This window comes from Hyaena hyaena, unplaced genomic scaffold (assembly GCF_003009895.1).
Source record: "Hyaena hyaena isolate Hyena2069 unplaced genomic scaffold, ASM300989v1 scaffold_294, whole genome shotgun sequence".
In the NCBI taxonomy this organism is placed as follows: Eukaryota; Metazoa; Chordata; class Mammalia; order Carnivora; family Hyaenidae; genus Hyaena; species Hyaena hyaena.
In genome coordinates this window covers 528975-555365 of record NW_024080923.1, presented here as the reverse complement: position 1 = coordinate 555365, position 26391 = coordinate 528975, and the positions used below count along the sequence as shown (strand labels likewise).

At 40.7% G+C, this 26391-nt stretch overlaps 1 protein-coding gene across 1 annotated transcript in view; it reads right to left on the bottom strand.

The window, feature by feature from the left end:
• PRKAR2B (protein kinase cAMP-dependent type II regulatory subunit beta) overlaps positions 1-26391 on the bottom strand; it is an 87453-nt gene that overhangs the window by 51456 nt on the left and 9606 nt on the right. Inside the window, exon 2 of the mRNA XM_039247195.1 lies at positions 15617-15652. Within this exon, the coding sequence (XP_039103126.1) occupies positions 15617-15652 (36 nt within the window). The remainder of the gene's footprint in view (positions 1-15616; positions 15653-26391) is intronic.

Genomic DNA, 26391 nt, shown 5'->3' with positions numbered 1-26391 from the left:
GAAAGTGGCTTTTGCAAAATACCAAGTTCAAATTCTAGAGACTATTCAATGAAATTCTAACAAAAGTAAGTGATAACCTAAGTCAGGGAGGGACCATGTGTTGCTCTAACAGGGGGACCCATGCTTATTGATCTAAGACATTAATCAGAGAATATAAATTATAAAAGTTTTGCAGTTTGCAAAACAAATTATTCTCTTCCACCAAATTTTGCTGTCATGGCAGAAGAAAGCTGGCCTTAGGTCTTTAATTTAGTTTTAAGTTGCATGGATTTCAGAACCACTGGTTGGTATTTTTTAAAACGGCTTTAGTGTTTTTATGGAAATGATATATGCACCCTACAATGAGCCCAGTTTTAACTAACAAACTTTTGTTTCACCATATACAAGATGCTTTCAGCTTGAGCAAAACTAACACACAGAATGTCACTCTTATTTACTGACTATTCATTTGTAAAGCTGTGTGTGGTATTCATCATGCTGTAATCATGAAGTAGGGTCCCTGCATTCTACTACCTGGTTAGGTAGATTAATGCATCTCTTTAGGCAGAGATATCAATTATTACCTGTGATTATACGTAAATAACTGACTTAGAGTGTAGAGAAAAGAGTCCATGATTCAGACAGACCAAAGAACACCCCAGCTCCGCCATTTTTTCCTGCCATTTATTAACTGCTTGACCCCTGTATATCACTAAGTATTATGAAATACAATTTTTCTCATCTGTAGAATGTGTCTGTTAGGACCTACCTCATAGAATTGCTGTGATTAAATAAATGAATGTCACCTGTAAAGGAGTTACATGAAGAGAAAATAATGTATTGACTAATTTGGCTTGAATAATATATTGATATATTTGGCTTAGGCTATCAGAAAAACATCAGGATAAAGTAGAATAAACATTCAAACTTTCCTATGAATGAGAATAAGTTCCAGGTCTCTGCGCACAAATCCCCCTCCAAGCCCGGCCACCCTGCTGTTCCCAAGTCTGTAACTCTGTTCTACTAGCACTCATACAAACCTTCCCACCCAACCAAGCTGGGGCTGCCTACTGCATGCTTAACATTATCTGATTTAAAACATGTCATGTAATCCTCTCACCAACTTTTTGAGTAGGGTACTGTTATTAACCATTTTACAGAAACCGAAGTCCCTCAGCCCATCTGGAGTGCAGTCGAAGTTTGAACCCAGCAAGTCTCCCTCTGGCTGCACGCTTTTCAGCACAGACTCTTTTAGGGGCTAATGCTTCACGAGTGGGGTGTCATCCTGAATGAGAATCTATCCCATGACGTGGTTCTTCCACGAGGAGACACAGGAGACCTGTTTACCTGAGGGAGAATGCCTCTCCCAGGTGACGTGAGAGCCAAGACATGGAAGATACATCCAAATCATGATGTTGGGATCAGGAGGCATTTCAACCAACAGTTCCTAACTAGACGGTTCCTACGTCTGATTCCTCATTAATTCACCAAAATCAGGAAAGCACATTCAACAGTGTGCTCTGAAATATACCTAAAATTCAGAGTTTGATTCTGTGTTACAAAATGTGTTGTGATTTGTACTAAAATAATAGTTGGTATGTGTTAACTACATCTCAAGAACAAAATTAATAATGTCAGGACGAAGCAGAGTTCATCTTATATTCTAACAATATAAGAATAGGTCAATATTAGACAATCTATTAACATAACAGCATATCATCATGTTAAGAGAAAAACCAAATGGTCATATAAGTGCTATGAAGGCATCTGACAAATAACTATTCTTAATTTTTTAAAAATCTCAGTAGTATTAGTAGTACTGCTAGCAAACATATGCTATATTCTTACTATACGTGAGGGAAATGCGTTAAGCATTTTACACTGATTATTTCATTAATCACTTAACAATATCCTATCAGTTAAGTATACATACCAGCACATTTTACAGATAATGAACTGAAGTTCAAAGAGATGAAATAACTCTCTCAAGGTTAAACTTGTGAGTGGCGAATACCAAATTTGAACACAAAGCCATCTGATCTCTAAGCTCACTTATCAAATCAGGAAGGGGAAAAAAAAGTGAACAGGCACGTCACTACAAAAAAATACAAATGGTCAACAGTAATGAAAAGATGCTAACCCTCACTCATAAATTTAAAAAACTGCCAACTAAAATGTAACTGAACTATGAAGTTGATAAACATTTAAAAATCCTATAATAAGAAATGTTCTCACACTGTTAAACCTAATATAAGAGTATAAACCAGTGTCCCATTTTAGAGCACAATTTGATAATGCCTCTACAAATTTCACATGTTCATCGTGGTGACTAAACAATTTCACTTTTAGAAATATCTCCTCTGGGGGTACCTCGGTGGCTCGGTTGGTTGAGCAACCGACTCTTGGTTTCAGCTCGGGTCATGATTTCATGGTTCATGGGCTCGAGCCCCGTGCTGGGCCCTCCCTGTTGGGCTGTGCATGGATGGCAGGGAATCTGCTTGGAATTCTGTCTCTTCTCTCGCCCCTCCCCAACTGGTGCGCAGGCACCGTCTCTCTCTCTCTCAAAAAAAAAAAAGAAATACATTCTATAGACTTTACACAATTATGCAAAACTACAGTACCGGGAATTTAAACACCCTTGTTATATACAATTTAATGCATCCATATAATGGAATAGCATTCAGGCATTAAAATAAAAATGAGGCACCTCTAGATGTAAGGATATGAAAAGTAGTCCAAGATACACTGTGAGGTGAAAAAGACTACATGCAAAGTTGGATATCATCGTAATTCCAACTAAATATGCTTGTGCAGAAAAACATCCAGGAGAGTAAAACCATTAAGATCACCAGGACAAGGATTAGAAACAATGGGAGAAAAAAAGCACAAAATACTTTCATTTTACACCCTTTTGTACTATTTGACTTTTACCAAGAGCATGTATCCATTTTATCATAAAAAAATCTTTAAATGATATAAAAGATATATGTACACACTGGTCATGGCTATAAAAAACATGGATACTGATTTACAAAGAGTCCATTTTAGAAAAATTTTAATAGCTGAACTTAATATATAGTAGGAAACATATCCTTATCATTAAAAAGGAAAAAAAGAAGATCCTGACTTATTGTCGCTAAAGATACAGGAAAGCTAGAAATTATTTCCAATGAAAATGGAGAAAATTAGCAAACTAGGACCTCTCGTCTCGGCGCTCTATCCATGTCCAACTTCCCCCTTCCAAGTCACATCTCACAACTCAGCACATTTCACATTCTGCTTGCTGCACTGGTCTCACTGGTTTCCAGTGTGTACAAAAAGATATAACTAGATCTTTTTATCGTTGATAGGATCCATAACTGCAAAGGAACACAGTATTTAATAACACAATTCTGCAAACCAAGCAAACATGACTTATTCAGCTCATAACATCTTCCTTAGGGAAACACCTTCCCTCTTTACCCTTTGGTCTGATTTGCAGTCATCTGAAAGATATGTAGATGGTAGTCATTACAGAACAAATTAAATGATTTTTCCCCATAGTAAAGGTTTTTTTCCCTCTCTCCAGGGATAAACAAAGCAAATAATAAACATGACTTAAATAGCAAGCAAATCACTTCTAGAAATCTACCTAGCTCCACATATAAACAAGTAGTATTATGGCTTACAATATTTCTAGGTACTTATCCATTAACTTGGGCGGCAACATAGTATTTCAGATTCCCACTTGAAAAGGGAAGGGGACAATGCTTAGGTTTAGATCAGAATGAATCTGAATCGGAACGTCAGGGGGCAGAGGCAGAGCACAAGTCATACCACAAACTGCTTATGATACATTTTGCGCACGGATTACTTCAGAAAAGAGTGTTTTTTCCTGTAGTCAGTTTTAATAAATGGTGGGTACTACCACATCGTATGCCACACTGGTTCAGGGTAAGAATCTTCTAATAAAACTTTTCTGATACTTAAAAAACAAAAGGGGTGCCTGGGTGGCTCAGTCGGTTAAGTGTCTGACTCTTGATTTTGGCTCAGGTACATGCTGACAGCATGGAGCCTGCTTGAGATTCTCTTTCTCCCTCTCTCTCTGTCATTCCTCTGCTCACACACATGTGTGCTCTAAGTAAATAATTTTTTTAAAAGAAGGTACTCTAAACAATTGCTTTTTCTCTACTTTGTTGGAATTTAGTGTATAAAATATTTAATACATTTTCAAAATTTAGGATGAAAATTAGACCAGGGAAATAGAGCTAGAACTCCCATTTAACGAAAGAATTAAAAACTAGGTGATGCCACTTCATTTTTTAAAAGGTTTTTAATGTTTATTTTTGAGAGAAAGAGAGACACAGAGTGCTAGCAGAGGAGGGGCAGAGAGAGGGAGACACAGAATCCAAAGCAGGCTCCAGGCTCGGAGCTATCAGCACGGAGCTTGACTCAGGTCTTGAACCCATGAACTGTGAGATCATGACCTGAACCCAAGTCAGACACTCAACCAACTGAGCCACCCAGGCGCCTCTAGGTGATTTCACTTTAAACAATAAACTGGTAATATTAGAAAATAAAGAGTATGACCTTAGGCATATTGAACACTCTGTAACTCAGTTTCCACACCTGTAAAACAGAGACAGTAAAAAAACTTTTTGAAGATGGTGGTAGTGATGCTCTAGGTTATTGCAGGGAAGGCCAAGTTGAGCAACGGTGCCCAGCATACAGCTGACCCTGTGCACATTTTTGGCATCACCATCATCCTCTACTTTCACAAAGGAGACCACTACAGCTCATGACCAAAATCACTGATCCTTATACACACTTTTGAGCCATTTGCCCTGTTAGAGGAATTCACTCTTGGACAAAACTGCGGGGGAAAAAAGCTCTGGGAATTACAACTTTGTGAAAAATATTTGGGACTGTGAAAAACAAGACAACAGGTCCAGAATGGAGTCACTTATGCTAAGCCCCATGTCACCAAGCTGATACTTGATTACAGTTCCAGCTTTCCCAGAAATGGAGTCTTAAACCAATCAGGAGTCACCTAATCAGCACTAGTGAGGCAAACCCCACCACTCCCTAAAAGAAAGTAATCTTGTAATAACCCACTTTTTTGCCTCACATAACTTCCTTTTTCCACTCCCTTCTGCCTATAAGCCTTTAATTTTGTACAGTTCCTCCGAGCTCCTTTCTATCTGCTAGATCGGATGCTACCCAATTTGAACAGATTTTTGCTCAAATAAACTCTTAAATTTTTAATATGCCTCAGTTTAGCTTTTAACAGGACTCACAGGCTACCTTCAAAACATATAATGAGCCTGGGTGGCTCAGTCAGTTAAGCTTCCAACTTCAGCTCAGGCCATGATCTCACAGTTCATGGGTTCTAGCCACGTACTGGGCTCTATGCCAACAGCTCAGAGTCTGGAGCCTGCTTTGGATTCTGTGATTCCTTCTCTCTGCACCTCCCTACTTGTACTCTCTCTCTCTTTCTCAAAAATAATTAAATATTGAAACAAAACAAAAATAAACCATATAATGATTGCTGCCTCATAATTTGTCCACTGTGACTCTGTCCAGGGTGGGACGCGGTACAGTGTGACTCTGTCCAGGGAGGGATGCAGTACAGTATGACTCCATCCAGGGTGGGACATGGTAGAGTGTGTGACTCTGTCCAGGGTGGGACGTGGTACAGCGTGTGACTCCATCCAGGGAGAGACGCGGTACAGTGTGTGACTCCATCCAGGGAGGGATGCGGTACAGTGTGACTCCGTCCAGGGTGGGATGTGGTACAGTGTGTGACTCTGTCCAGGATGGGACGCGGTACAGTGTGACTCCGTCCAGGGTGGGACGTGGTACAGTGTGTTTCTCCATCCAGGGTGGGACGCGGTACGGTGTGTGACTCCGTCCAGGGTGGGACGCGGTACGGTGTGTGACTCCATCCAGGGTGGGATGTGGTACAGTGTGACTCCATCCAGGGTGGGACGCGGTACAGTGCGTGACTCTGTCCAGGGTGGGATGCGGTACAGTGTGTGACTCCGTCCAGGGTGGGACGCGGTACAGTGCGTGACTCTGTCCAGGGTGGGACATTGTACAGTGTATCTCTGACCAGGGTGGGATGTTGTAGTGTGTGACTCCGTTCAGGGTGGGACGCGGTACAGTGTGTGACTCCGTCCAGGGTGGGACGCGGTACAGTGTGTGACTCCATCCAGGGTGGGACACGGTACAGTGTGACTCCGTCCAGGGCGGGACGTCATACAGTGTGTTTCTCCATCAGGGTGGGACGTGGTACAGTGTATCTCTGACCAGGGTGGGATGTTGTAGTGTGTGACTCCGTCCAGGGTGGGACACAGTACAGTGTGTGACTCTGTCCAGGGTGGGACACGGTACAGTGTGACTCCATCCAGGGTGGGACGCAGTACAGAGTGTAACTCCGTCTAGGGTGGGACGCGGTACAGTGAGTGACACTGTCCAGGGTGGGATGTGGTACAGTGCGTGACTCTGTCCAGGGTGGGACATTGTACAGTGTACCTCTGACCAGGGTGGGATGTCGTAGTGTGTGACTCCGTCCAGGGTGGGACGCGGTACAGTGTGATTCCATCCAGGGTGGGACATGGTACAGCGTGTGACTCCGTCCAGGGTGGGACGTGGTACAGTGCGTGACTCTGTCCAGGGTGGGACATTGTAGAGTGTGTCTCTGACCAGGGTGGGATGTCGTAGTGTGTGTCTTTGTCCAGGGTGGGATGTCATACAGTGTGTTTCTCCGTCCAGGGTGGGATACGGTACAGTGCGTAACTCTATACAGGGTGGGACATTGTACAGTGTGTCTCTGACCAGGTTGGGATGTCGTAGTGTGTGACTCTGTCCAGGGTGGGACATCGTACAGTGTGTGACTCTGTCCAGGGTGGGATGCAGTACAGTGTGTGACTCCATCCAGGGTGGGACGTGGTACAGTGCATGACTCTGTCCAGAGTGGGACGTGGTACAATGTGTAACTCTGTCTAGGGTGGGACACAGTACAGTGTGGACTCCATCTAGGGTGGGACCTGGTACAGTGCGTGACTCTGTCCAGGGTGGGGCACTGTACAATATGTCTCTGTCCAGGGTGGGACAGACAGTGTGACTCCCCTACAGGTATGTAACAACCATCCAAGAGATTTCAGTCCCACCAACTAACCCTAACACCACACTCCCTTCTAAAAAGATGACTTTACTAAAGATAAACTTTACTTTCATTTAGCTTTGAGCTTAAGTGCCTATGTGATACAACATTAATGTTTACTTTTTTTTTTCAGTAAAAATGTAATTCTGGATTGTAAGCATTCCCATTATTCTATTTCCCAGAACATCTGTCAGTCTAAGAAATATACTTAAACTGTCCCCTTCATGTAAATGTCCTGAAGAAAGAAAAGCAACACTCTCAAAGGGCCAAAAAATCTGAATAAGTGAAATGATCACATAAAAAGGTAACTTGAGGGGCACCTGGGTGGCTCAGTCGGTTAAGCGTCCGACTTCGGCTCAGGTCATGATCTCACAGTTTGTGGGTTCGTGCTCCGTGTCAGGCTCTGTGCTGATGGCTAGCTCAGAGCCTGGAGTCTGCTTCAGGTTCTGTATCTCCCTCTCTCTCTGACCCTCCCCTGCTCACCCTTTCTCTCTGACCCTCCGCAGTCTCTCTCTCTCTCTCTCTTTCAAAAAAAAATAAATAAAACATTAAAAAATTTAAAAAAGGTAACTTGAAAGTAGCAGTTTATTTTTATTTATGTTACATTTATTTTTCTCAGTAATCTTTACCCCCGACTTCAAACTCATGACCCCGAGATCAGAAGTTGTATGCTCCTGTGAGTCACCCAGGTGCCCCAAAAGCATGTGATTTTTAGAAAGCCACCAGAGTACTTACTGTATGTAGATCACCACCCAGCAACTAGTGGAAAGTCAGCTCTGAAAACAACCTCACAGCATAAAGCCACATGCCTTTTCTGGAACACCATGCATCTGTAACCTATAACTTTATGTTATACAATAAGTATATTAAAGTATCTACATCTGTTTTTAAAATTTTTTAATGTTTATTTTATTTTTGAATGACAGGCCTGACGCTGGGTTTGAACCCCCAAAACTGTGAGATCATGACCTGACTCAAAGTCAGTACTTAACAGACTGAGCCACCCCGGCACCCCTATCTATGTCTAATTTTGGATGGGAACTACAACTTAGAATTCTGTTTTACCACACCTAAGGAGAAGGCCAGTTCTTCTACCTTTTCTGATGGAGGTTTATAAAGAGAATACTGGCAAGTCCTTGAAACAGGTCTAACAACGTAATTATTTAAGCTATTTGGTCTTTCAAATGAAAGGCACCTCTTTCCTACCATATTTTTTGTTTGGTTTAAATTTTTTTTTTAATATTTTTATTTATTGATAGGAGAGAGAGAGAGAGACGGAGGGTCAGAGAGAGAGGGAGATACAGACTCTGAAATAGGCTCCAGGCTCTGAGCTGGCAGTCAGCACAGAGCCCGACGTGGGGCTCGAACCCACGAACCGCGAGATCATGACCTAAGCGAAAGTCGGACGCTTAACCGACTAAGCCACCCAGGCGCCCCTGTTTGGTTTAAAATTTTTAATGCTTATTTTTGAGAGAGACAGAGTGCGAGTGGGCAAGGGGCAGAGTGAGAGAGACACAGAATCCAAAGCAGGCTCCAAGTTCAAGTTGTCAGCACAGAGCCCAACGTAGGGACTGAACTCCCCAACTGCAACATCATGACCTGAGCTCACCGAAGTTTGACCGTTAATGGACAGAGCCTTTTTTCTACCATTCTAAAAACAATACACCTTTAATCCATATTTTAATCTTTTGGCAGTTTAATTATATTGCCTTAGTACAACAATAACTACAAAATCAATGTTCTCTGGTTTTAGTAACTCAAGGCTGAAGATGATAAAAGAAAGGGGAAGATCTGGATTCACTTTCTGGTTTTAGGTTGTCTCATTAATTTCTGAAATATCAGAAAACATGATCAAATGATCAGAACACATGATCAAATGATTAGCTAATATAGAATGCACGCCTGGAACTCAGAAACTCAGTCTACACATCCACAGTATCACTTTCTAGCAATCAGCTCCTCAAAGCAGCTAGTCCATTCTGATGGGGGGGAGGGGGCGGAGGAATCTATTTACATACAGCTCATTAAAATTAAAAGTTACAATATTAAAGGCAGATCAACTTATTTTCAAAATAGTAGTCTTAAGAATATGGCTTATAATCTAGGGGAGACTAAAGTTGTTTTTCTTTTTTTTTTTTTTAATTTATTTTTGAGAGAGAGAGAGAAAGACAGAGCATGAGTGGGGGAGGGACAGAGAGAGAGAGGGAGGCACAGGATCCCAAGCAGGCTCCAGGCTCTGAGCTGTCAGCACAGAGCCCGATGTGGGGCTCGAACTCACAAAACTGTGAGATCATGACCTGAGCCGAGTTCAGGCACTTAAGCTGCTGAGACACCTAGGGGCCCCCGCAACACACACACTTTTAATAAGTAGACATGTGAGTAACAAAGCTGGTATTTCAACCTAGGTCTCCCTGAATCCAGATTCTATACTGTCCTCTTCTGATAAGAGAGACACTAAAATTTTGAAGGAATGGTTAGCTAAAGGCAGAAATAAATCCTGGCCTTAAGCCCCTGCTGTCCACAGCCTTGGGCATCTGTTAACTCCACGCCACAGGTTTTTGCTGCTGAACCAAGGAAGAGACCACAGTACTGCGAGAAAGGACTTTATAATAAAAACAGGTAGCTATTTGTGATACAAATGCTGCCCTTGTTCCCCGCTGAAACCTGTGTTATGAACCCTACAACCAGCAGCCTTTCTGTGAGCCTGCCCTGGAAGAGCTGTAGGTTCTCTCCCTTTCCTTTGTGGATATTTCGGCATTCACCACCCTTGGTCACAGCAGCTTCCCTGCTGGGCTGTGAACTTCCGGAGGGCCGTATCTTACTCCTCTTGCATCCCCACCTCTGTGCCTGGCACACGGGAGGGATGCAGTAAATGTCTGCAGAATGAATTAGTAAACTAATTAAAGCAGTATCCTCCTCATATGCATTATTTAGTGCTGATAATCACCAAGCTTGAAATGAGCTTCCAAAATTCAGTTCAAAAGTAACGTATTAACATAAATATATTCACTCCAGCAAATTAGCTGGGCAACATTAGAATGACCTCTTGAAAAAAAAAAATACGAGGGTTAAAAGCTTTCATCAAAGAACTTAAAGGAAAAAAAAAAAAAAACAATGAACACCAAGGCTACACCATATTTCTACAACAAAACAAAAGGAAGCATATGTTCCCTAAATCAAGGAAACATATGTTCCCTAAACTGGATTCGATAAAAGATCTGAACTTCAGCTATTTCACTACTTTCCCAGGGACTAATCATTTTCTGTTTTTGGTGATTTTACTGAGCTTTTAATATATCATTTTACACAGTGGGTGTGTGAAATTTAAAGACTTTAATTTCACCTCTGAATTACTCCAAACGCCAGTGTAGAGAAATTTATAAAATTTTAGCACTGTTGAAAATACACTACAAAACTCAATGCTCTTGGTATGGCTAAAAATTGAAGAGTGGCTAATTATCTACACGAGAAAAGAAAATCACCAAATTCATAATTTGGAGTTCCATTTTCACTTCTATTATAAGAAATAATTACGTATCAGAGCAAGTAATGCTCAACAGTATCTGTGAAAGCAGTACTAAATAAAGCAATACTCAACGCAAAGTCTTCACGGTCACCAACGGGGGCACTGTGACCACACAGTGGACATTCCCATGCAGCCTAAGAATTCACAAGAGGTGATAAAGGGAACGGTTTCATTGGTAGGGATAACCTTCAGAACTCAAAAAAAAAAAAAAAAAGAAAAAGCAGATTTCACAGAGTCAATTTAGGAAAGATCAGAAAAATGGAGTCCTGACAGTTAAAAGCAACATAAAATCCTTGAATAAGCTTGGATAAAGAGGAGGAGAGGAAATACCAAGGCAACTGAGGACACTGGACTCTATGTATTAGATAACAGCACTGTATCAAGGTTAAATTCCTTGAGTGTAATATTATGCAGAACAATGACCTTGCTCTTAGGAGATACACATAAAGTATTCATAATTCCTAAAAGGTTCAGTAAAAAAACAAAGTGTGTGTATGAGCTTGTCTATGTAAGGAAGGAGAAGGGGCAAACACGAACAACTGGGAAATCTAGAGAAAAGTGTTCACTGAACTATTCTACAAGTTTTTCTGTAAGCTTGACTTTTTTCAAAGTAAAATCCTGGGGTTAAAACAAAATCAGAGAGAGGTCTGACTTCACACTGCAAGGTACTGTCTCCAGAGTAATGAGAAATTTCTTCTTTTTTTTTCTTCAATTCAGAGACAAAACCACAGAGGAAAACCATAATGGTTTTTAAAAACCATAACATGCAAACAATAAAAAGAGATGCCCCATATTAAGGAATGGTATCAAACAGTGCTATGATGCCCTAAGGCTTATTTGTGATAGACTAGGGCACAGCACCGAGGATTTTATTGTTTTGTTTTGTTTTAAACTATGTGCAGAAGACAGCTGACCGCTAACATTTTTGACAGCCTGGACACCCTGCTTTGTAAAAACCGTCTAGCTTAACCATTGCAACAAGCCTGACTACTGCTCCTATGAGCCCAAACTGAAAGAAAATGAAAAGAAGAAAGTAAGACTCAATGTGGTAAATAACTCAGGTGCGAAGTCACACAGTGAACAGGGGTCTGAACTCCAGTCTGAAACCCCACCCTCTAGGGTCTGTCTCATATAATATCCCAGGCGAACAAAGACACAACGGGGCTGCTGTCTGTGTGAGGTCTTACTCTTCAAGGATTTATCAAATGACCGTCTACTACCACCATCAATTTGTAGTAAGAAGAATAAATAGTATATTTCCATTTCCCCACCAAGAAAAAGAATCTTCCAAAATACTCCACACTGTCAATGTTAATATCATCAAAATTCTAAAACAGATTATGTTCTTTTTATGTTAATTTTATGTATGTTACGTATAACCACGTAATAGCTCATGTTATTATAAAACAGATTATGTATGACTTCTGTGTATTTATAAAAAGATGTCCCGATAAGAAGTGGTGATGAAGAGTGGAAATGGGTTAAAAAAGAACAAAAGTAGGATTTCTATTACTCAAAACTAGGATCACAGGGTACTGTTTAAAAATAAACCTATGGGTAATCATATTACATTATACAAATATATCAAATTGATACATTTTATGCCTTAATTTTTTTTTTAGTTTATTTTGAGAGCACACAAGTGTGAGTGGGGGAGGGGCAGAGAGCTTGAGAGAGAGAATCCCACGCAGGCTCCATATCATCAGTACACAGCCTGATATGGGGCTCAATTCCATGAGCCCCGAGATCATGACCTGAGCCAAAATCAAGAGCCAGACACTCAACTGAGTCACCCACGTGCCACAACACATCGTACACCTAAAATACACACAGTGTTACATGTCAACTTTATCTCAATAAAAATAAAAAACATTTTTAAACGATAAAATTAAGGTTACGGGGTGCTTGTCAGGAAGATACTGAAGATACATTTCATCTGGATTTCGGGAGACACCTGACAGTTCCAGTCACGTCTTACAGACCCGACCCAATCTAACAGCCGTCTGGGATCCCATTAATCATCCCTACTGTGTGCCTTCCATTCCCGCACTTAGTGGAAAATCAGCTTAAGAAACTGTGAAACCTCTACACTCTCTTAAGACTCTAGGAATTTTGTTTGAAAATTGCTAGGTGACACGGACTCCTTCTATGTATAGAAATAAAAACTGACAGGTTTGGGGGCCGGCACTAAAAATACATGAAGAGAGTTGAGCAGAAACAGCGTTGTTTAAGGTGTAAAAATGATCCTAAAAAACGCATTTGCTAAATACTTCTTAATGTAAACACTCCTTCATCCTCATGAACTATAGTAAATGAAAAAGACACAAAAAGGGGGATATGTTCTATTCCAATTACTCAGGTTGAAATAAATATTCATTTTTGAAAGATGAAGTATGAATAGCAAAAGCCAAAACCTCAAAGATTTAGAAAACTCAGCCACAAGTTGAGAAATATATTGTAACCTATTTCCTATTTTCATTCAATCAACAGTGACTGAAAACCTAGCAATAACCATAGCATGTTATCATATACTATGCAGGAGTTATTATTGTAATTATTATTTAAAAATAGTGAATAAGAAAAAAACTCATATATAACATAAGGTTCTGGTTGATTTTACCTGACTTACTTTTTTTTGAAATTATAAGTATTACATAAGTTTTATAGTTTATTTCTGAAAAGAAAAAGTACTTATGAAATAAAACTCCATCAGAAAAAGATATCCTAACAATTACTGTTAATTATCAAGTAGGAAGTTCTACATTTTAAGTAAACATTTATTATCTTCAGGAAATGATACTTCAAAAGAAACTGACATATCTCTCTACTACTAAATTAAGTTACTTTTAGCCACTAAATTAACAGAGAGAACTACAGAATTTCCTCCAGATGAATTAAGACTGTTTCAATATTCTTCTTTCCCAGAAAAATTTTCGATAAACTTCTAGAAAAAATTAGAGAGTCAAATAAATTACAGACATGTAGATGATTAATAGGTCCCATTCATTTTTTTTCCTTCTTACAGCACTGCTCTTTTTATCTAAGGCAGTAAGTTTATTCTCCTTGCCTGAAAGACTGAAGGTGCACATAAAATGCTTCGCGCAGGGAGTCTCCAAAAGTTGGTCCTCTTTTCCTTCCAATAACCGGTCAAGATTCATTCTCATGAGGAGTTCAGCATGTTATGTTACTAGGGTAACAAGTTTTACTCCTTTTGAGGCTTATTTGCTGCACATGACACAACGCTTAAGCTTGACATCACCCTGTTTGTTTTTCTTTAAATCAGATTGTTTCCTGACATTTCCTACTGCCCATCATTCTAGGAATAAGCACAACCCTTGACTTGAATGCATGATTTCTTTGCTGGCATTCCATCTTCTCTGCATTTCCAGCTCCATCTTCCTGAGATACAATGGACACAGACTTCGTGGTGATGGAGACACTAAAATAACGGTGCTTCAAAACTAACCTACAAGCTGGAGCCCCTGACCCATCAGATGACGATAAGTATGCTGTATAACAAACACTAACACAACCTGCCCAGATATAAATGTCTCATAGACAGTTTGAGACCGAAAAGGAGGCAATTTATTCAAAAACTCCTAAACTATGTGTTTGCGGAAAGAATTTTACAAGACGAGGTATCATACTACAGATTCTGTCATTGTTCCTCTCTTTTGCCACCACTGCTCATAAAAAACTACATTCCTGCACTGTAACACCTTCACACTCGAGGGGTTCCACTCTGGGATAACGTCTGATGTCTTGCGGACATAAAAATTCCTCGTTCCACAAAAGTCATTACAATCTACTCTTTGTTTGCAACATTTAAAATAAATACATCCTCAGATTACAAAAAGCTCAGGAGATGAAGCAGATACTAACCCCCCACATACCACATTTACTTAATCCTTGGTCACTGCGTAATAAGAATAAATTGCACCAGTAAACTGCCGACAGGTGAAAAATAAACTTAACCTTAAAACACCTTTCATAATACAACACAGTTGGAAATGAGGTAATTTTATGAAATAAATTACTCATCTGTATTATGTAAACATCAAAAATGATATGTCTGAAACGTTTACCTTCTGTTTTTAATAAAAAAATTCTAGTCATATTTAAAAGAAAGAGTAATTTTCTCAACTCAAATATAGCAGTGTCATTTGTCTTCAGAGAAGAAGGCATTCCACTTAAGTAAATGTTCCAAATAACTGATCCACTTCAATGCCCAAACTCACTTTCCTTAAACCATTTTGGACAGAAACACTCTCAACTGTGTCCGGTATTCCCTACCAATGCAGGTAGTACACTGCATAGCCAATCTAATTCAAGCACTCGTGAGTGGCTAAGGTCTATCACTGAGACTATGCATTCGGTTACTATGGGATCTCTAAGACAGCAAGAGCCTCAGAGGCATTAACAAATGTAAAGCAATTCACTGATTCCAAATGGCCCAAGGACGACAAGTTCTCCCATCTGCATTTTCAGAGTGTTTCTGTCCCTTATTAAAAAGTCTCATCGGGGCACTGGGTGTTGTATGGAAACCAATTTGACAACAAATTGTATTAAATAAATACATACATAAATAAATACTCTCATCCACCACTGTTTCTAGCGTGTCCCTTACCCATCTTCTAAACCTTCTGAACTGTGGCTGGTACATCAGCTAACCAGGCAGACAATAATTGATCAAGAGCAGGAATAAACAAATTGGTGTAAGTCTCCATTTAAAAACATGCATTAGCCTCATTGCACTGCGTGATTCTAAGTTTCACCATTGAGAGGCCATTTCCAATTATTTCCTCATTCTTAATTATATCAGATGGTTGTTTTCTGGGAAAATGACCAACAAATAAATCATGACTCCACAGTAATTATTCTCATCACAACTTCTTGTCAAATACCACTATTATTACTTAAGAAATGTCACCATTAATGAGCAAAATCCATAATACAGACTGGCTTACCTGAGGCGCGTCTTGTGAATCGGTTTATTACCGGAGCTAAAAGAAAAAAGCAAATATGATTACATATTATTATATATATAAGTTAAATACAGGAAAAATAAGAATAAGTAATGCAAAAGGAAGTGCCACGAATATATGAAAATTACAGGTTTAAACTCACTAGGAGCCAAGAGATTAAAATTAAAATTAATTATTTCACCTGTTAAATTAGTCTCCCAAGTTTTGGATGGCTGAAACTACTTGACTGGGGATCTCTATGTAAATCTACATAGTATGTTTGAAAACAATTCGGCAACCACATCAAGGGCCATACAAGGTTTATGTGTCCTCTAATAAAGTAATTCTACTTTTAGATATTTATCATACAGAAATACTACTAGAGAAAGAAAAATCAATATGTCTATAAAAGGAGGTTTCAAAATAAAGGAAACAAGCCAAGCTAACAGAGTCTCTTTTTAAAATGGAGTTGGGGGGGGCATAGAGAAAGAGGAACCCATGCACAACCTCATTAGAAAAACCATTAACTTTAAGGAAAAAAAACCATTCGGCCAGCTGCAAGCCCTCAGCAGGGAATGAACTTTCTCCCCACTGAGACACCTGAATCCACCTCACTCTTCACTTCAAAAGTTTAACAGGCTCAGCCCCTCATCTGTGTATTAACCCAACCAATCCCAGGTCATTTAGTTTCAATCCCTGTGTTGCACAGAGGAGAATGAGAACCACACCCTTAGCCCTCTGACCTATACTAACCCTGCCCTGTCCTCTGGCTTCCTGGGATGCAGCAACAACCTAGGACTCAGGTGTCTCCCTGACCCTGTGCCTCCTGAATTTCGATCCTAACAGCCCAAATAAATGCCTGTCTGCTTAAACTTTCAGTGAATTATTTTTGGTCAACAGCATACATTTCTAATTAGCAGTATCATTTTTATAATGCAAATAAAATAGAAGACAAAGTGAAAAATGCTCATGTATGCTGAAATCATTATTAAGTGAAGCACAGTATATCTTTGATATTCTCAGATTTAAATTTATAGTTTTGATAATTTTGACGCAGCATGGAGGTCAAGGCCTCCAAAACGGTATGCTGAAGGCTGCCATTTCAAGGTGGTCCGTGGAAGCGCATCAATTCACCTGGGAAGGCTGCTGGGCCCACTGCCCACACTCAACTCAGCTCTGTTGTTTCCTCTCGCTTCTTACAGTTATGTCAAGAAGTGACGTTTTTAAGAGCTTTATTTCTTAAGATAAGCAAGTAAGTTTAAGGTTCATATTATCCACAGAAAGGACATCATGCCCACAGTATATTTCATGGCAGAATGTCATTATATGCTATAATACTTTTTAATACTTCAATACTTTTAAAACGGTAATTATAAAAATTGTTTATGCTATGGAAATAGGTCAAGTTAAAAAAGACGACAAAGCGGCACCCCAGGAGGTCAGGAAGAGGCCGACTCTGAATTTCCACTCAGGTCATGATCTCTCTAAGCTCCAGCGCCCATTTTCTCCCTCTCTCTCTCTCTGCCCCTCCCCCACTCACTTGCATGTGTTCTCTCTCTCTCTCAAAATAAACTTATAAAAATTCTTTAAAAAGACAAAAATTTTATCTGCTTCATGGTTTTACTACATGAAAAAATATGGATGCATAGGAACTTGTACTAGAACAAAACGGTCAAATGTTTTACATGAATCCTTGCAACCACGGTGTTAAGTATCTGCATCGCCATATTACCGATGAGGACATTTTTACAGTAAAGCTCAGAGACACTCATTTGCTTAGATCACAAAGCCACTCTGTGGCAGAGCTGGAGAATTTGAACCGAGGCACATCTAGCACCAAAATGCTGCCTCAGAGAGAAGAGAAAGCAAAAATACTAACTCCTGAAGTCACAAAGTAATAGGATTTCCTTCCGTATGGATTCCCATTGTTACTAAGGGTTAATTTTTTTCCGAAGTTTAAATTTGTTTAATGTTTATTTTTGAGAGGGAGAGACTGAGCACGAGTGGGGGAGGGATGGGGGGACAGGATATCAGGGTTCTTGGATACTTTCAACCCCCTTTTTCACAGGACTTTCAGAACCTAGTCTAAAGAAAGCCTCCCCAGCAAGCTCCAAGGACAGAGAATGGAGAGGGTGCAAAACCTTTCCACCCCAGGAATGCTGAGAAGAGACAGTACAGGCCAACAAAGGCATGAGGAAAGCAAAAAACACCTATCTCCTCCTGGCAGCAAAAGCAGAGCTGACATTCTCCTGCTCTGTCCGGGCTCTTGAGACAATGAAATCCCAGCACTAGGAGTTTCTGATCTGAAATGTCGGGAAGTCTCTGTTCTCTTGGGATCCCTTAGGTTTCCACGTGTTTAAGGCAGAGATTTGCAACACAAGTGCCATTTTCTTTCAACTGTCACAGTAATTCAGGGATGTCCTTGGCATCTGGCGGACAACACAGAACCAGAACTGTCCCAAATCTCACCCCTTTGTCCTGCACTGCTTTCAAATATCCCACTGAACATGCATATTGGCAAAAAAAAAAAAAAAAAAAAAGCCAGTTTATAACCATCAGAACCTAGATCACACCAATGATTACATATCAACACCATTATTTTACACAGTCTTTTTTTTTTTTTAATGTTTTATTTATTTCTATGAGAGAGAGAGACAGTGTGAGCAGGGGAGGGTCAGAGAGAGAGGGAGTCACAGACTGAAGCAGGCTCCAGGCTCTGAGCTGGCAGTCAGCACAGAGCCCGACGCGGGGCTCAAACCCACGAACCGCGAGATCATGACCTACGCGAAAGTCGGACGCTTAACCGACTAAGCCACCCAGGCGCCCCTATTTTACACAGTCTTAATATGCATTACATTTTCCAGAACTACAACATAAATCGAAGAAATTTTACAGGGTTTTTTGTATTTTGTTTTGTTTGGAATTTTACTAAGAGATATTCATCACTGGGGCACCTGGGTGGCTCACTCTGTTAAACATCAGACTCTTGATTTTGGCTCAGGTAACTAACTCACGGTTCGTGCGATCCAGCCCTGCATCGGGCTCTATGCTGACTGCATGGTGCCTGCCTGGGACTCTCTCTCTCTACCCCCTTCCCCTGCTCTCTCTCTCTTTCTCTCACACATACACACTCTCTCCCTCTCTCAAAATAAATATTTTTTTTTTTAAAAATCATGTCATTGCAGCAATGCCACTTAAGGTATCTGAGTCACCAGTACTAAATGACCACATACATACTGAAGTACACACCTGCTGATGGACATTTTACTTACTATAGACTACTGTCCTTTATTTCTCCTTTATATTTTTGCTAGAAATTGTGTCCGTTTTTAAATTGGTGAGTAGACAAGTTATATGACTATCATTTCTACCTCCCAATAGTGAATGAGGCATGCGATCAGGCAGTTAAGGAGACGGGCACACCAGGCAAGCGGCCTGCAGCAGTCAAGGTAAATACTGGGTTTTGACAACAAATACCAAGAACTCAATCCCTTAGACCCACATCCCTCCATACCCACTTGCAGGGACGAAGCACAAGTGTTTCTTGGAGAAAGTTCTGGCAAACTAATGGGAACCTCGGGGCTCCTGGGGAACTCAGTGGGTTCAGCATCCGACTTCAGCTCAGGTCATGCTCTTCCAGTCCATGAGTTCGAGCACCACAGTGGGCTATGGATCCCCCATCCGCCTCTTTCTCTGCCCCTTCCTCAATCTTGTGCATGCTCTCAAAAATAAATATTACCAAAAAAACCTAATAGTAACCTCCACAATTTCTCTAGATTTTTTAGTCTAGCTACCAAAATAAGGAAGAAGGTTGTGATTCATGATGGAAGTCTTGCTGCGAAGAAAACAATGTACATCTGGGCCCAGTGTGCCTGGTGTTCTCTCTCAGGAGTAGAGGACACCAGGAGGGAGGTGAGGAAGGGCACTGCCAGCATCTGGTAACCCTGGCAATGAGGGCTGCCACACAAGGCAAGGTGACCAACGGGAGTCAGGAGGCCTGTGCTCCACTCCCAAGCCCCACCGTCTCCCATGACACCTGGGGTGGACAGTGTAACTTTGACTTCAATTCTCAACTTCTAAAATATGAAAAATAAGACCTGCCTGCTTCCTTTCAGAGAGGGTTTTAAGAAAGAATCTTAAAATAACTTCAGAGGAGCGCCTGGGTGGCTCAGTCAGTTAAGCATCTAACTTCGGCTCAGGTCATGATCTTGCGGTATGTGGGTTTGAGCCCCACGTCGTGCTCTGTGCTGACAGCTCAGAGCCTGGAGCCTGCTTTGGATTCTGTGTCTCCCTCTCTCGCGTGACCCCTCCCCTACTCAGGCTCCGTCTCTCTGTCTCTCAAAAATGAATAAACATTAAAAAAAATTTTCAAGAACTTCAGAAAAGAATTTTAAAAAAACTAAAGAACTTAAAAAAAGAAAAGAAACTTTGAAAATGCCTGTAAACTCTAAATTCCTATTCAAATGTAAGGGACTGATGTTTATTTACTGCAAGTTACTATGATCAATTTTAATATTACCGTTTTCAAAATATACTAAGTAAACAGCAGTATAAACACACACACACAAAAAGTTAACAGATGATGTTTTCAAATATGAGAAGTCAAATTAAGTTTTCCCAGACTCCAGGTTTCCATCTTCTGATTTTCCTATTCTGTGGATATTCTGTGTATTTACTTACACATACACATACACACAATACTGGAGACTAGGAGAATACAGAAGGAAAAGATAGGAAATGCATCATCTGCCTGAAAAAGCAAGCAAATATGCAAAACTCATAGCATATTTTTTCTTTTCTTTTTTTTTTTTTTGAGAGAGAGAGACCAAGAGCATGCGAAGAGGGGGAGAATCCCATAGAGAGAGAATCCCAAGGAGGCTCGGCACACAGCCCAATACAGGGCTCGATCCCATGACCCCAGGATCACGACTTAAGCCAAATTCAAGAGTCAGACACTCAACCAACTAAGCCACCTAGGCACCGCAAATTCCTAACACTTTTAAGGGATACTGACCATGATCTTAGTAAATTCTCAAGGAAAAATACAGCAATATTTATATAGGCTTAACTTTCTCCCAAATGCCATTCCAGCAGAATACTGAAGTCCTGTCTTCCTATATCTACATGCTTGTGTAACCAGCGATCTCCATTCCCAAACTATATTCCACTGGATTAATTTTAATTCTTCTACTCCCAAGAGACCCAGAAGTTTAAATGCCAGCCTTCTTTAATCTCAGAGTGTCCTTACAAGAAAACTGCTCCATTATTTGAGGTAACCTGAATGAGCCTCTCTATTCCTGGCAGTGAAAACAGCTTCCCACACCTGTGACTCACCCCCACTGGTGCGGCAGCACCTGCTTATCTCCTCACCTCTTTAATGCCCCTAGTCAAAGCCAAAGCTTTGGCAGACAAAAGGCGCTAAGTAAACACCCGCGCAGCATGAATCAATAAACTCTCTGAAGTAAACAGAGCCAAGTCTCCTTGTCCCACTCATTGTTCTGCTTTACAGAATGTGGATGCAGGGCACTGGACATAGAAGAGTCCCTGTCCCTGAAGAGTTTGACCACGTCCAGTCATATGTTCAAATACAATGACTGGAGGGCTTCTACCATGCCAAGTAGCTACTGAACCAAAACACTCAGGTAAATGAGGGACGACTGGGTGGCTCAGTCGGTTGAGCTCAGGTCATGATTCCACGGTTTGTAAGTTCGAGCCCTTCGTCTGGCTCTGTGCTGACAGCTCAGAGCCTGGAGCCTGCCTTGGATTCTGTGTCTCCCTCTCTCTCTGCCCCTTCCCCACTCGTGTGTGTGCATGCGTTCTCTCTCTCACAAAAATAAACATTTTAAAAAAAAAAAAAAAGAAAGAAGAGTCCTGAGTTGTGTCATTGTGTCTAGGGTCATTACACACACACACACACACACACACACACACAGTCTATATTGGAGCCACTTAAGCAAGATGGAGCTTTTGCAGAAAAGTGTTCATATACCCTGAAGTGAGATGTATACAATAGTCTCAAAGTCAACAATTAGCACCCCTATTCTCCTATTAGTTGCCTTTTCTAGCATTACACGCTTTCTGTTAACTGTCTAAATAAAAGATTCTGGAAATTATGTAAATTCAGACTATGTTAGCTAATTATTTTTGACACAGTAAACACTTAGCTCAGAATGAATTAACTTCTCTTATGCTTCTGTTTCAAAAATTAAAAGTGAAGTAAGCCTTACCCTTGAACCAAGCAAGAACTAACGTTTTTAAGAAAAGAGTGACAGCGGGGGTGCCTGAGTGGCTCAGTCAGTTAAGCATCCGACTTCGGCTCAGGTCATGATCTCACGGTTTGTGGGTTCGGGCCCCACGTCAGGCTCTGTGCTGACAGCTAGCTCAGAGCCTGGAGCCTGTTTCAGATTCTGTGTCTCCCTCTCTCTCTGACCCTCCCCTTCTCATGCTCTCTCTCTCTCAGAAATAAATAAAACATTAAAAAAAAAAAAAAGAGTGACAGCAAAAAAGCAAATAAACACCAAAACCTGAAATATTTTTTGAATTAACCTAACAGACACAATTTCAAACATTCTTACACATGTTTAATTCCTGACACTGAAAAGGACCGCTTATTTTCTATATTTTTATCAAAGGATGTCAAATGTGACCTGACCACATGCGCAAGTCCTCAGAGATACTCTTAGTTGCTACTGCCCTGAGTCTCTGAGTTGACTTCCAAACACACTGGTGCCCAAGCACACATGGGGATGAGGCCATTAGCGGGGCTCCTGGGCATGAGGGTAGAAGCGCACGTGGAGGGAACTCTCCAAAGCTTCCCAGGCCTGGTCTTGAGGAGACAGAGATTAGAAGCCACGTGCCCTCCAAGTACTTGCGATCAGACATGATGGGAAGTGTTTGAGGGGCTGGCACTTGGGGAACCAACTGTCTTCTTCCCTTCCGACTACCCAGCACGAGATCAGGTGTCCAACCCACCGAGACACGTGCAGCACGGCTGGAGACAGGGCAGAGGAGGAGGAATCCCAGACACTTGAGTTTTTAGAAAGTGCCAGCTTGAAGGACCACTATAAAGATGTACATTTATTTTCTTTCTATTCATACACCAAACTCCTTAAAATATAACTGATATTTTTAAAGACCAAGATGATAAACTAGGACTATTACAGCAGGAAAAAACCAACTCCTACTTACGTTTGCTTATGAATGAACTCAATTCTCAACTTTTTAATTCATGGCAACTTTACCCAAGGTGTCCTCTTAGGAACAGAAAATAAGTTTCAACTAGGAAAGTCTTAGGATGGTTGCTAAAGGTTGCTAGAGCTCATAAAATTACACAGAGACCGGATGCGCTGACAATGCCGAGAGAAAGGTTCCCAAACAGCTTTAGGATTCTAAAATGTGGGCTCAGAAGAGAAGACCTAGGGAGAGGCCATTGTCAAAACTACATAAATTCAATCTCTGCTTCTGTGTGTACTGAAGTTGTCTCTTCTAAACCTATGTGATCAAATACGTGCAAAGGGCATCTTTGTGCAGACTAATGGTCTGTTGGTAAGAGTGAACAATCAAGGGGCACTGGGTACCTTAGTCAGTTAAGCGTCCGGCTCTTGATTTCGGCTTAGGCCATGATCTCACAGTTCGTGACTTTGAGCCTTGAGTCAGGTCTTCACTGACGGTGCAAAGCCTGCTTGAGATTTTCTCTCTTCCTCTCTCTACTCCTTCCCCACTCATGCATGCTCTTTCTCTCTCTCTCTCAAAATAAATAAAGTTTTTAAAAAAATTTTTGAAAAAGTGAACAATCCAGACTAGACTAATACCAGAAAAGCCCAAAGCTACAAGTGCTCAAAGCGTCGTACATCCATAAAGTCACACACACACAAAAAAATCAGACTCAGAAAGGAGTAATTAAGAAAAAATATAATGAAGACCAACTGAGAAAATAATAAAGGGTTATGATCAAGGCTGTCTAATCATAAAGTACAGTTTTAAAAAATACCTCCCCCATGACTTCACAGAATGAACACGTCCCTGCTATTCCAATATTCAGCTCAGACATCACCTCTGAAGCCTCTCTGTGAAAGCCCATGGAAAGCGGCCCCTCCAGTTTCCTCAAGAGTTCCTCCCAGGGCTCAAAGTGCTATCTCAAGGGGTCTAGTGTGTTATATTTGTCAGCTTCCTCCCCCACAGTCTGCAGGCTCTGTGAGCACAGGGTCCTTCCTTGTGTGTCTGCTTCACTACTGTATCCCCAGTGTCTAAAACACTGTTGGAAATAAATTAGGTTCAACAAATATTGAATGAAGAGTGTCAATGGAAGTTAACATAACGGGCGGCGGGGGGGGCGTCCTGACACCTAACCATTATATGGACAAATATAAATGATATTCATACAAGTATTAAATGTGTGAAACCTAGAGATGCCTGAGTGGCTCAGTTGGTTAGGCGTCTGACTCTTCATTTTGGCTCAGGATATGATCTCAGAGTTAGTGAGTTTAAGCCCCACATTGGGCTCTGTGCTGACAGTGTTGAACCTGCTTAGGAATTCTGTCTTCCTTTTTCTCTGCCCTTCCTCTGTGTGTGCTTGCGCTTGCTCTCACTCTCTCAAAAATAAATAAACTTAAAAAATTTGTGAAACATATAAGTTAAAATACAGAATTGTCTGAAAATACAAAATACACTTAAAAACAGTAGAGCTTGGGGTGCCTGGGTGGCTCAGTCGGTTAGGCGTCCAACTTTAGCGCAGGTCATGATCTCAGGGTTCGTGGGTTTGAGCCCCACGCTGGGCTCTGTGCTGACAGCTCAGAACCTGGAGCCTGCTTTGGATTCTGTGTCTCCTTCTCTTTCTGCCCCTCCCCCACTCAAACTCTGTCTCTCTCAAAAATAAAATGTGAAAAAAAATTTAAAAAACAGTAGAGCTTAACTAACCTTTGGCTTTTTATACAAGGAGCAAAAAGCAATCCCATTTATGTCTCACAATTATGAAAATATAACCCAGATATTAGTGTCCAACAGAAATAATGAAAAATTTCACAAGATAATCAGTGTAGAAAACACTGGTACTTTTTAATTAAAATGTGGGAAACAACTTCAAGAGCATCCATGTTTCCAATTTAAAAAAAAAATCAAGGTGAAACTGATATACAATGAAATGCAAAATTTGACGAATTTTAACAAATGTATATATGTATGTACCCAACACTCCAATCAAGACATGAATGTTTCGCCTAGCTGGCTCAGTCAACAGAATGTGCAATTCTTGATCTCAGGACTGTAAGTTCAAGCCACACATTGGCTCGATTTTATTTAAAAATAAAATCTTAAAAAAAAAAAAGATAAACATTTCCAGGTACTATGAACCCCCTTACACAATCATCACTATCCCATAGGAAGCTACTATTAAGGTTTGTATCACCACAGTTGAGCTTTGCCTGGCTCTGAATTTCACATAAAGGTGAGGTTCAGGGGTCGCCCAGGTGGCTCAATCAGTTAAGTGGCTGACTCTTGATTTGGGCTCAGGTCATGATCTCTCAATTGTGAGATGGAGCCCTGTGTCAGGCTCGCCTTCAGCACAGGTGGAGCCTGCTTGAGAGTCTCTCTCTACCTTTCCTTCTCCCCTGCCTGCACACAGTCTCCCTCTCTAAAGAAAGAAAAAATAAAACAAAAACAAAAAAACAAAAACCTGAGAGTCATTCTAGCTGTTGAGAAGATCAATAGTTTGTTCTTTTATATTGCTGAGGGTATTGCCTTGTATAAATACATCATAATCTGTTTACCCATTCTCTTGTTGATGGGCATTTGGTTTGTTTCCAGTTTGGGTTGTTTTGAATAAAGTATCTGTAAATATTTATATACAAGCCTTTTTGTGAACATATGTTTTATTTCTCTTGAGTAAATGCCTAGTGTGGATTGCTGGGTCATAGGTGGGAAATGTTTAACTTTATAAAAACCCACAGTTTTCCTAAGTGTACCATTTTACATTCTAACAGGCAATATAAGAGAGTTCTAGTTACTCCACATCTTTACCAATGTGGGCTATGTCTACTTATTTTAGCCATTCTTGTGTGTGTTGTGGCTTTTTTTTTAATGTTTGTTTATTTTGAGAGAGAGTATACACAAGTGTGAGCACACAAGTGGGAGAGGGGTAGAGAGAGAGGGAGAGAATCTCAAGCAGGCTCTGTGCAGCCAGTACAGAGCCAAAGTGGGGCTCGAACCCACAAACTGCAAGATCACGACCTGAGCTGAAACCAAGAGTTGGATGCCTAACTGACTGAGCCACGCAGGTGCCTCAGTATGTGTTTTGGTTTTAACTTTCATATCCTTGATAACTAAAAATCCAAGCACCATCCTATGTGCTTATTGGACATTCTGATGTCTTCATTAAATTGGCAAAGTCTTGGGGCGCCTGGGTGGCTTAGTCGGTTAAGCGTCCGACTTTCGCTTAGGTCATGATCTCACGGTTCGTGGGTTCGAGCCCCGCGTCAGGCTCTGTGCTGACAGCCAGCTCGGAGCCTGGAGCCTATTTCAGAGTCTGTGTCTCCCTCTCTCTCTGACCCTCCCCTGCTCACGCTGTCTCTCTCTCTCTCTCTCCTAGAAATAAATAAAAACATTAATAAATAAATAAATAGGCAAAGTCTTTTAACTCAGTTTGATTACAGGCTTTTCATTATTGAGTTTTAGTTCCTTTTATATATATTTGCAATAATGACAGAATATGTACTAGGGGAAAAATCCTAATTATAAGAACAAAAAAGTGATAAGTTACTTAGAAATAAAACTAAGAAAAGATA